Source organism: Phacochoerus africanus, chromosome 7 (assembly GCF_016906955.1).
Source record: "Phacochoerus africanus isolate WHEZ1 chromosome 7, ROS_Pafr_v1, whole genome shotgun sequence".
NCBI classification, from domain to species: Eukaryota; Metazoa; Chordata; class Mammalia; order Artiodactyla; family Suidae; genus Phacochoerus; species Phacochoerus africanus.
The window spans coordinates 2,812,739-2,824,723 of record NC_062550.1 but is presented as its reverse complement, the minus strand read 5'-3'; the positions used below and the strand labels follow the sequence as shown (position 1 = coordinate 2,824,723).

The window sequence follows — 11,985 nt, the reverse complement described above, 5'->3', positions numbered from 1 at the left end:
GTAGCTCAGCGGTCTGGACAAGAAGTACCGCGGGCGGGACGCCGGGCTCAATAACAAACTCGCCCGCGGGCGGGACACCGGACTCAATAATAGACCCGCCCGCGGAGCAACTACCCAACCCGCTGCGCTTCCACCGCGGCGCCCTATAGTGACGTCAGGCGCCCGCACTTGCGTCACGCGCGCCTGAGACGGAGGCGGGACTTCCGGGCTCGCGGAGGCACAACTTCCGGAGGGAGGCGGAAGCGTCTCTTGGCTCTAAGCTCGGGAATCCCGGGACGGCTGAGGGACTAGCGGGGCTTCAGGAAGGGGCCGCCGGTGCAGGCTGGCTACACTCGGGGTGTCGGGGCCGCGAGCCTGAGGGATGAAGAGGGGCCATGGCTAGCGACGGGACCAGGAAGCAGTTTTGGAAGCGCAGCAACAGCAAGGTCCCGGGCAGGTGGGTGTGACGGGGAGCTGGGTCTGGGTTAGGGGTCAGAGGTCAGGTGGGCTCTCCTGCCCACTGGGCTGCGGGCGGAGTCGGGGTCTGGGGAGGGGTGATCTGGGCTCTGAGAGGACTGCTCGGGGAGTGGGGGGACCTGGGGATCGGAGCGTGGGGTCTGGGAGGTGGCAGTGGCTGCCTGTAGCGGCGAGGCCAGAAGGGAGAAGGAGCTGCCGGCAGCTTTGTCCCGAGAGTGGCAGGAGCTGCTCTGCGAAACTCCTCGGCTCCCTGGGGAAGCCGAAAGGAGCTGACTGGGCTGGAGCCGCGAGGAGTTTGGTGGAGTGAGGAAAGTGGCCTAGGCTGGCTGCGCCTGCCACGAGCTCGGTTTCTGCAGGGGGCGTGGTTTGGACCCACTTGATTGGCCATCTCGGCTCTCCTGGGGGGGCCGCTTTTGCCTTGGGCCAAGGAGAGCGCTTGAGGCTCCCTGTGAATTTCCACGTTCCCACTTTCTGGCCTCAAAATCAACTCCTGTCTTGAGTCAGCAGCAGGAAGCAAGTTAATTTTTTTTTTTTTTAATTAAGTGCCTGCAGTGACCGGGGTGCACCCTGGAAGCTGTACAGCTCCAAAGTTCTCCTCTGATTGATGTGTCACCCAGCCCAGCCAGGGCCCTGGGAAGCATGGAGATACTAGGTGGAAAATACCTAGGATAAAACCAGCGGCTGGTGAAAACAGACCAGAGATAAACAAACGTCGTGGTTTCCAAACACTGTTCTCTTTGCAAACCAAAGTCTGAGATACTGAAATTAAGCATTGTGGTCTTAATTCCAGGTAGAGTCATTCGTAAGCACGAGTGTATTCCTAACTGTTGCATAATAAGCACTTGTTGGAGTGATCGAATTGGAGATTTTAGAATTCACTGTGTCCGGTGAGAAATGTTTACTTTTCAGAGTGGTCTGGGAGTTAGTGGGAGTAATTGGCCAGAAGAATTGGGGGGGGGGTCACTAAAGTTGGCCAGAGACCCTATTTTACTCTATAGCATTATGTTTGATTGAGGAGAACAGTTAAGGGGTTTCATCAAAACCAATGTTAGGGTCCAGGATGGTGTGAAAATCCTGGAATGGCAGAGAACTAGAGATCCTGGTAGTTACGGCAACACATGGTCCAGACCGTAGACTCCAGGGAGAAGGAGCCGTGTGAAAGTAGAGCTTTTCCGTGTTACTTTCAGGTCTTGAGATTTTGGGTCCTCCTCAGTCTAAATAAACTCTAATTCCTAACCGCTAACCGAGATAGGAGAATTGAGGTCCTGTGTGTAGTTATAATGGTGAATAAATGTTTGCATCGATGGCTGTGTCTCTTGGATATTTGTCCTTGTATTGGGTTCCCCCCCATAACTTTCAGGTTTCCGGAAGCTGTGAATGTGACCTTATGTGGAAAAAAGGTTTTGCAGATAGAATCAAGTTAAAGTGAGAAGGGAGGCAGTTGGATAGAGGGAGCCCTGGTCCACCGACTGGTGTCCTTATGAGACGAGGGACATTTGTGCAGAGACTGGGAGGATGGCACGCGGAGGCGGAGACAGATTGGAGCTGTGCGTTGACAAACCGAGGAGTGCCGGGGATTCCTGGCAACCCGCAGAAGTGGCTTCGAGGCAGGATTCTTTCCTCAAGGCAGCACAGGGAGCATGGCCCTGCCCTCACTGTGACTTTGGACTTCCAGCCTCCAGCCCTGAGACAGGATACATTTCTGTTGTCGTAAGCTGCTAAGTTTGTGGTACTGCGTCATAATAGCCACAGGAAATTAATACTGTCCTTGGCTTTCTTCTGTGCGATCCTGCATTACCAAAACAGACTTCCTTTTTCTTTTGGTTTTATTTTTTATTTTTTAATTTTTTTTTGCTTTTAGGGCCACACCTGTGGCATATGGAGGTTCCCAGGCTAGGAGTCGAATCAGAGCTACAGCTGCTGGCCTACACCAGAGCCACAGCAACATGGGATCTGAGCCTCGTCTGCAACCCACACCACAGCTCACGGCAACGCCAGATCCTTAACCCACTGAGTGAGGCCGGGGATTGAACCTGAGTCCTCACGGATCCTAGTTGGGTCTGTTATCGCTTAGCCACGATGGGAACATCACCTTTGGTTTTGTTATGCTGCGCCTCAGGCAGCCGTGAGGGCAGCTCCTGTTGTAGTTCCAGAGTTGGAGCGGCATCTTGAGAACCTCTGGAGGCGGTCACTGCCAAGGGCAGGGCAAGGAGGAGAGGTTGGCTCCTCTGGAGAGGCCCGCACAGCTGCAGGGTGCCCCTGGCTTCCCCTGGCCCCGCCTCCAGCAGTGCTGTTGTTTCTGGCGATGGGAGGACGGCAGGGGTGTGCCCGGTCACTGTCAGTGGATATGGCCTTCTTGTGGTGACCCCCGGCCGCATACCTGGTCTTCACCTACCCAAGCACAGCACTGACAGAAATCCTCGCTGTGCCAGCTCTTTCAGGGGGCACCTGGGATTGCTGTAACTTTTTTTTTGTTGGCCACCCCTGTGATCCGTGGAAGTTCCCGGCCCAGGGACTGAATCCGCACCCATCAGTGACAACCCGCTGAGCCACCAGGGAACTAACTGTTTTTGAGTGTGGGCTTCAACCCAGAGAACTCAAAGGAAGAAGAAGACACCCACCCCCGAATCTCGAGCTGTTAAGGGCTCGTGTGTGCAGCACAATCCTTTAACAGTGAGTAATTCTGTACGGCAGTAGTGGATGCAGTAGTGGCGGATGCTCGTCCAGCGTTGACTACATGCCGGCCCCGTTCTTGGTGATCTGAGAGTGCTCTGTCTCCCTGGAGTTTAGAGTTTGCAAAACACATGCTCTGCCTTCCGGGCCGCACGCACTAAGGTCGGCTTGGTTGAAAGCCCCTTGGTTGTTTTCCCAGAGTGCCGTGCTGAGCAGCAGGTGTGTTTTTGTGTGGTGTCTGAGGCTGTTTATAACCCGAGCCCGCTCAGGGCTTTAGCCCTGTCTCCCGCCCTCCGTGCTTTGGGCTGGTGGACGTGGAGGTTCCTTGCTGTCCGCGCGAGGCCTCTGTCAGGTTCGTGCTCTCGAGGCTGATGGGAGTGTTCCTGCCTCCTCTCCCCTTTGCCTGGCTTTTCTCACCCCCAGGGCACCTGCTCATAAAGCCTTGCCTGCTTTCATGCAGTCTGGGCGAAGGTAGCCTTTTAGGCATCACGCCCAGTGTGGTTGGAATGTGCTTGTGTTCGTGGCCGGACAGTGAGCTCTGTGTGTTGAGGGGTGTGGTTACTGCAGACTCAGTAAGTGGCGGTTGATCCAAGCTGCTTTCTGGATTAACCCGGAGAGCACCATGCTCTGGCCCAGGTCTCACACTGTGCAGGAGGTCGTCTTGCTAGAAGGTGTTCTGTGCACGTTCTGGACCTCAGGCTGTGCATTCGACCGATGCTTTCTTAGAAACTTCCTTTCTGGAGGAGACGGGGCGTGTGATACGGGGGAACCACGTCTGACCAGGGCGGCGGGGGTGGGGGGGTGGGGGGGGTCTGGGTTTTAGCCGTGGTTTTCTGTTGATCTCTCTCTGACCATCGCCAGGCACGCTGCCCCTGTGGTGATCAGTTTCTGTGCTGGTGACCCGGGGGAGCTGCCTTGGCCGAAGCGGCTGGGTCCTGCAGGAGGATATTTGCTGGCGTAACCCTGTGCTCTTTGATGAGAATGAGGGGGGTCTCTGGGACTGGTTTTGAGGGTTTGATCACTCAGCAAATATTTGTTTAACCCACGGTATATGGCGGTAACTGTCCCGGGTGCTGGAGGTGCATCAGTGAACGGAACAGAGACACCCTGTGCTCTCAGGGAGCCGACAGCGGCGTGGGAGGGCGGAGGATAACCAAATTAAACGTGGGGTGGCTGTCAGAAGGCGGGGACTGCCATCAGAACAAAGCAGGGAAGCCGGATGGGTATTTCGGGGACAGGAGTCATGGGGAGGGTCTCGCGGGGGTGAGGTGGCCCGGTGAGCCCTCACAGAGCTGGTGGCCTTTGAGCACGACGTCAGCGGGTGAGGGAACAGGCGCCCTGGCCGGCGGGGGGAGCGGTCCAGGCAGAGGGACGAGCACCTGCCAAAGCCCTGGTCCGGGGCGGTGCTGGTGCGTTCGAGGAGAAGCAGCGGGGCTGGCAGGGCTGTCACGGAGAGGAAAGGCAGGGAGCGAGGCCCGAGAGGGGCGGGCGTGGGCCTCGTGCTCCCTGTAAAGACCTGGACTTTCCGTCTTTTCCTGGGAGAAGCAGGAGCCTTTGGATGATCAGGGCGGAGGCGCGGCACGGCCTGCCCGTGGCTTCCCAGGATCGCTGTGGCTGCCGTCTGCTCGGTCGATGGGGGCCGAGAGGGCTGAAGCTGGGCGACCAGCCGTGAGGCTTTGGGAACCCCCAGCTGAGGGCTGGCGGTGGCTTGACGGGACTCAGGAAGCGGGCGGTGAGCCTCAGAAAGGCGCAGCCTCCTGCTGCCTGGGGCCTCTTCCCGCTTGGCTCCCACGGGGCTGTCGCTTTCCGCAGGGGCACTTGGCATGCTTGCCACTCTGGACCCGAAACGCCCAGGTGGATCGTGCACCGCGGGTGAGAGCCCAGGCGCCGTTCCCCGCCGGCCGGTGCTCGCTGCCGCATCGCGGCTCGGCCTGGCGGTGCGCTCTGCTGACGGCCGGCGAGCCGACAGCTGGGGCCTGTGAGGGTGACGTTTGCAAGGGGGCTGGTGGCACCGAAGGCCTGGATTGAAGAAGGCGAGGCCGGGGGTGCTTGGGGCAGAGCTGGAGCACACAGCTCGCAGCTTACGGCTGTCAGAGCTGCGAGGAGGCCCGGAGCAAATGAGACCGTCAGCCAAGCTGTCATCCGCACAGGCCACCGTCGGTGTCAGCTGCCAGAGAGGCGTGTCGGGGCATAACTCACTCAGAAAATGTCAGGAGCACCTTGGATGTCCTGGTCCCTCGGGGTCCTCTGCTGAGGGAGGTGGTGAACACAGGGTGCAGAGCCAGCCTGGCCAGAGCAGCGGGGCACTGCCCCGTAGAATGGCCCAGACCCTCCGAGGACCAGGGGCCCGCTGGCCACATGGAGGTGCGGCTCGGGGCCAGAGCACTTGGCTGGGGAGACGCTCTGCTGGGAGACCCAAGGGGGAGGCGAGGAGGGGGTGAGTGGGGTTTCCAGGCCCCGGGGAGGATTTGGGGTCTTCGTCCCCAGAGCCGTGAGAGAGCCCTGTGCTCCCTGAAGAAGGGTGAGGGGAGGGGGGAGCTGGGGACCAGGGCGTGTGGGTTCAGGGGTCACTGATGGCGGGGTGTTGGGGGTCGAGGAGCCCGCTGGGGTTCTGGCCTGAGGGGTGAGGGGTGGTAGGCAGGTCATGTCCCTACCCCATGTCTGCGTCCCCGTCCCACAGCAGCTGAGGCGTCCTGCTACACGACGGAGGGGGATTCGGGTTGCACGTGGAATGGAGCTTGCTCGTCAGCTGTCCTCGAGAATGAGAGGCTGCACTGGGTCACGTGGTGGGCCCCGTGTAATCACAGCAGCTCCCAGAGTGTCAGCGATTGCACACAGGGGACCCCATCGGGTCTGCGGTTGCTGGCTTGGAAGATGGAGGCAGGGCCCCAGGTCAGGGTGTGGGGAGGCCTCTGGGAGCTGGGACAGCCTCTGCTTATGGCCAGCTGGAAGGCTGGGCCTCAGTCCTCCAACCACTAGAAACTGAATTCTGCCAACAACCCGACGAGCAGGAAGTGGGTTTTCCCCAGAATCGCCTCCAGAATGAATGCAGTGGGCCGGCCCCTCACCTGTAGCCTGGGGAGACCTGTGCCGGCCTTCTGACCCGCAGGGATTTTAGGTCCTGCGGTGTGTGTTTATGGCATGAAGCTTGTGGTCCCGTGTTGCCGCAGCCACGCAAACCCTGGAGGCCAGGGACGCGTGCGGGGGTGTCGGATGGGGAGGGTCCGCCCCTGAATGTGGCAGGCGCTAGTCAGTCTTCACGGGCGGCCTGGGCCCTCACTGTGAGCTCTGCAAGGTGCGTTTAGTCCTGAGGGCCTGGGGCCGGGCTGGGGGGGCTCTTCCTGTGTCCCCTGTCCTCTTGGGTCCGGGAGCCTCAGGAGTTCTGAGCTGCTGCCCCACCCGGTCTTGCTCCCCTAGTGTTTGTAAACCCGGTTGTTTCCCTGCTTGAGCATTTGAAGCGGCTGTTTGGATTGAGTGTCCATTTATTCCTGCTTTCCCGTGTTGCCAGGCGCCCCGGACTCTGCTCTGCCAGCGACTCTGTCTTTCGTGGGAGCGGGTTGGTCTTGCTCTGATGAGCACCATGGGGGCATCGTGGGTGAGGTTTGCTCGGCACGCAGGTCACGTTTCATGTTATTAAATGCCTTTTAGTTCGTCTGGAAACACTTTGAAAAAATAAGAGTGAAACCATCTTTTTCCCTCTTATGTGGTCGTCTAATGTAGACCCTTTCGGGTTAATTTTAGATGAGGACAACAGTGATTTTTAAAAAGTAAATCCTTGGAGTTCCCATTATGGCTCGGCAGGTTAAGAACCCGATAGAATCTCTGTGAGGGTGGGGGTTTGATCCCCGGACTTGCTCAGTGGGTTAAGGATCTGGCGTGGCTGTGAGCTCTGGTGTAGGTCACAGATGCAGCTTGGATCTGGCGTTGCTGTGGCTGTGGTATAGGCTGGAGGCTGCAGCTCCAATTCAGTTCCTGGCCAGGAACTTCCATATACCATGGGTGTGGCCCCGCAAAGAAAAAAATTAAAAAAAAATAAATTCTTGATTTTTTTTTTTTGGTTGTTTTTTTTTTTTTTTTTTTTTGGCTACACCCGCAGGGCATGTGGAAATTCCCAGGCCAGGGATGGAACCTGTGCCAAAGCAGTGACTCTGGCTGCTGCAATGACAACGCTGGATCCATAACCTACTGTGCCACAAGAGAACTCTGGATTTGTTCTTTGTTTTTAAACATTTTTAAAGAGGAGAGCTGGAGGAAGTTTCTCACTCCTCTAAGTATCCCAAAGGCGAGGTCAGAGGTCGTGGTGGAACGAAAAGAATGAGCCGGGAGCCCACGTGTCTCTTTTCCTGTTCCTTCTGGAAGGGCCTAGCCTGGCCTGCGTGCAGCTGGGAAGGGGTGACCTGGGGCCAGGGAGTGATATCTGCCCTCACCCCCTCCAGCTGGCCCTGTCTTCTAGCCACCCCTGGCCTTATCCGTGCAGTGCCAGGACTGGCCCTGCAGGCCCCCTGCCTCTGAGGGCCTGGGCCGAATGCAGGGGCTGGCACTGCGCTCAGCCCTGGGAGCGCAGACACGACGGACTGCCAGGCCCTTTGTCCCGCGTGGTCCAGGGAGAGCGGCTGCCAATTGCATCCCCGGGTGGGAGCTGGTTCTGTGTCCAGAGGGAGGTGAAGCCGAGGGGGTGATGGTGGGGGGAGGTGGCCTGGCCTTGGAGTGCCCCTCACACCAGTGACCTCTCGCCGAGCCCTGCCCTCCTGCTGGCCTCCCGACACAGGGCAGCTGTTCGGTCCCTTGCAGATCTGGTGGAGCACGGCTGCGCCGGCGGCTGGGCCTGGCCGGGCCTGGCTGGGGCCAGGAAGTGGCCTCTCTGCCCGGGCTCTCTGGACAAGAGGGCACTGTCTTCTAGGGTCACGCAGACGTGCCCTCCGTCCGCTCTGCAGAGGAGAGCAGAGGGCGGGGCCCAGAGGGAATGGGCGGCTGGATGCTTCCCATTTCTGGGCCCCTTGTTCCAGGGGACTTTCGTTCTGAGTGTCCCGGTCCTTGGCTCCTCGTCTGGGGCTCTTTCCTCTTTTTTGAGGTTACCATGGAAACCCCAGCTGGGGTGCTGAAGGTGACAAGGCGCACACAGCTCGGTTGCTTAGTGCGGTGGCGGGTCCTCTGACCGGGACCAGGGGCGTTCTGGCTGTAGCTTCTGCGGGTGCCGCTAACTCCGCTGGGCAGGGAGCCCGCTGCAGGCCCTGGGGCAGCCCTCACCCCCGAGCAGCTGGCTTTGAACGTGGGTGAGACCCCTTTCTCAGGTGTGCTTGCTGCCGATCTCCTCGCATCCGCGCACACTGGCTGCAGGGTTGGAAATGAACCTTCTGTTGCTGGAGGTTTCTGTGAGCCTTGGAAATAGCAGACCTCGTGCTGGCTCGGAGGCCACATGCGGCGAGACTGATGCTCAGCCTAGAGCCCTCAGCATGGGCATGTGCCTAGAGAGGCAGGCAGGGGACAGGGCTAGCAAAGGGGCGGGGTCCCCTGGGGCAGGAGGCAGCCTCTGGAGCAACATACCTGCTTCTTGTCACCCGAGGCCAGCTGGTTGTGTGGGAGGCAGAAGGGGTCTGGCCTTGCTTCTCTGAGAATTTAAGGGGAAGAGAGGGGGCAGCGAGCCGTCCTGGCCCCACCATATTCAGGGCTGCTGCCCGTGTCCTGGGCTGGGATCGCCTTGCTGGACTGCCACCGGCCTGGGGTGCATGGCTAGAGCTGCAGGTTCGTCTCGGTCAGACGGGGGCTGACGTCTCCTGCACCCCGTTTTGAGTCCTTGAGAACCAGTCTCTATCTCGGGCTAATTTCCTGAAATCAGCCACTGGAGCCCAGATAGCATTTTATGTCTTAACAAGCACATGACTGTAAGTCGCCCTGACCGGGCAGGGCTGGTGGCGGCCCGGGCTCTTCTGAGGCTCTTAGAGGTACATGGGCTTACAGGGCACCTGCTCTCTCTGCTGGAACTTAACTCTTTCAAACTTAAATGCTCAGTCACTCTGGTATTTGCATAGTAACCAAGGTGGCACTGAATGTATCCCCACGTATGGGGGGTGCCTTCTGTGTGCCCACGGGCCCTGGGGGCCCAGGAGTGAATCCTGTGTGCTCCCTGCCTCTGTGCCCTGGAGGGACAGGGGAGTCCCCCCTACCACCAGCGCTGTGCCGGGGTGGGTCCCTCCCCCATGGGTCCCCCTCCCCAGCTCGGGACATCTGAGTTGTCCCCTGAGGGCAGCACGCAGACTAGGCAGACGTTGAGCTGGGGCAGCTGGGAGTTAACGCTTCTCCCTGTGGGGTTGGCGGAGGGGTGGGCATAGACGTGGCAGAGGTTTGGGAGGCCCTGGGTGAACGGGGAGGCCCCTTGAATGTGGGGGGCTTCAGGGAGGAGGCACGGGGGGGCTCTTGGGTTTTGGGATCCTTGTTCTTGGAGGTTAAGTCACGGAAGGCGGGGATGGTGGGTCAGGAGGAGAGGGGTGCTGGGGACAGCAGGTGGGTTTCAGGTGTCACTGCTGGCCCAGGGAGAGCCAGGAAGAGGGTGTCCTGTCGTTCCTGCTCTGTGCCCCGTCCAGAGGCAGGGTGCTGCCAGGGGGTGTGAGGCATGGCGGGGGGGTGGGGGCGGGGGTGCAGAGCTGGTTTGTGTGACAGTGGCGAGTCTGGGGCCAAGGGCGGGCAGCTGTTTGAGAAGTGCTCACTGGAGCCGGACAGGAGAGCGCCAGCTCCATAAACTGGGAAGAAGGTGGCTTGGAGGACGGGCGAGGGGGCCTGGCTCTGAGGGCATCCAGACGGGCTGTCAGGAAACCAGGGAGAGTGCAGAGGGGGCCCTGCAGGCGCATGGGCAGGAGAGGTGGGGGATCCCGTCAGGAGCGGGGAGAGGGAAGGAGACGGGTCTCTCTGTGTGCGCCCCAAAGGACTGTCCCCTTATCCCCGTTGTGCTTTTTTATCGAGATGTCGTCGGCGTGCAGCATCGGAGGCGTCTCAGATGTACGGCGTTGGTTCGGTCTGCTGTTGCGCTCACAGAATGATCGCAGTACGGCTGGTTGACATCCGCCACCAGCCGTTACCAGCTTTGTTGTGATGGCAACGTGGAAGATTCCCCCCCCAGCAACTTTCACGAATGCCGCCCGTGGTCCTGTGCCTCCCCGGACCTGTTTGTGGCCTAACCCGCCCAACCCGAGTCTGTACCTTTCCACCCTTCCCCCATTTTGCTCCCTGCCCCGCCTCTGGGAACCACCCCTGGTCTCTCTGAGGTCACGTAAGGGAAAAAGTTTATGATAAACATCCCCCCCCCCCTTTTTCTTTCACTGGCCACACTCGCAGCATATGGAGATTCCCGGGCCAGGAGCTGAATCTGAGCTGCAGCTGTGGCAACCTGGATCCTTTAACCCATTGTGCTGGGCTGGGGATCGAACCTGTGCCTCTGCAGCAAGGCAAGCCGCTGCAGTCGGATCCTTAACCCACTGCGCCACAGAGGACACTCCCATCCTTATTTCTAAGACCTGCTTGGAGAGCATCCTTGAAGCAGCTTGCTGACTGGCTCAGTAATTGCCCATCTCTGCCGGCTCCTGGGGCTGCAGGGAGTGTGACAGGAGATGAAATTCACTCTCTTTTGCAGGGAGCTGGTGGCCTGCGGGGGGGAGGGTAGATAACTGAGAGCTTCTGGGACAGGGCGAGATCCCTGCGGGGTGGTGTAGGCTGGGTGCGGATGGTGGGGCAGTCTGGAGCCCCTCAGGTCTGGGTCCTGTGGGGCCACACGTGTCCACAGCCGCCTCTGTGGGCAGAGGGGAGTTTCAGGTCGTGCGTGGGCGGAGGGAGGGATGGTGGAGTTGTCTACTGTTGTAATAACAGCGTTTCATCCATTTTCCTCTGAGGTCCCCTAGAGTTAATTTCCTTGGAAAACTTAGCCCTTCTGAACACATTTTATAAATCTGGGGAGCATCACTGTGTGTTGGAATGAGTGCAGTGGTAAATCAGTCACTAATTTAGTTCATATTTCAGAAAACTACTATTGAGCCCGAAGGAGACATTGAGTAATGACTGTGCTCGGAGAGGGAGGTTGACGAGCTATAAACCGAGTTGACGCCGTGATTTGCCTGTTTGCTTCCTCTGTCTCAAGTGCAGGGAGGCCTTTCATCGTAAATGTGGTCGTATAATTTTTCATTTATTTTATGATGCTTAGGACACTGCAGCTTGGATTTATTCCCTGTACCTTTGTTTCCTCTCACTCTCTGCCCGTTACTGTTTTCACCCACTGCTCTCTAACATCTGATTAAAAAAAAAAAGGCTATTGGGATGTTGTCCCCGCAGTTTTGTTCAAAGCTGGGGCCTTGGCACCGGGGCCCAAGTTCAGAGCAGAAGGAAGTTGGCCGGGATGCACAGGAGAGAGTCCCCTGGTCCGAACCGGAAGCCCGGGGCCTTGGGCTCCCTCACTCCTGCCTGCTCCACGTGGCCCTGTTTCCTCTGCCCGCATCGCCTCCCTTCTCCTGCCTCAGGGCTTCCCTGGACCCTGCGCCTGTCCACCTTGGCGAGGGCAACCCTGAGGGCAACCCTGAGGGCAACCCTGGGGCCGGCTGTCACCAGCTCCCTGGCATGTGTCTGTAGCCCCGGCGTTGGGCCTCGGGCAGGCACACCCTGTGTGTGTGAGTGACGGTGGAGGGACATCCAGGGCGTCTGTGACCAGCTGAGGTGTCACTGATGCGTGATGCTCTCCGGGACCACGCCTCAGCGCCGCGAAGCCACAAGCAGCCTTCGGACAGTCTGAGTCTGAGCTTTGAAAAACGTCCCTGACCCCCGGGGTCAAGGCAGCCTGGACAGAATCCTGCCGAGCAGGCGTCGGTCCCAGGGACC

At 59.1% G+C, this 11,985-nt stretch overlaps 1 protein-coding gene across 3 annotated transcripts in view; it reads left to right on the top strand.

Annotated features, from left to right (window-relative positions):
* Positions 1–213: 213 nt before the first annotated feature.
* TBC1D22A (TBC1 domain family member 22A) overlaps positions 214–11,985 on the top strand; it is a 255,450-nt gene continuing 243,678 nt past the window's right edge. For all 3 annotated transcript variants that reach the window (XM_047785951.1, XM_047785952.1, XM_047785950.1), the window contains exon 1: positions 214–436. In XM_047785951.1, the coding sequence (XP_047641907.1) occupies positions 375–436 (62 nt within the window). In that variant the 5' untranslated portion in view covers positions 214–374. The remainder of the gene's footprint in view (positions 437–11,985) is intronic.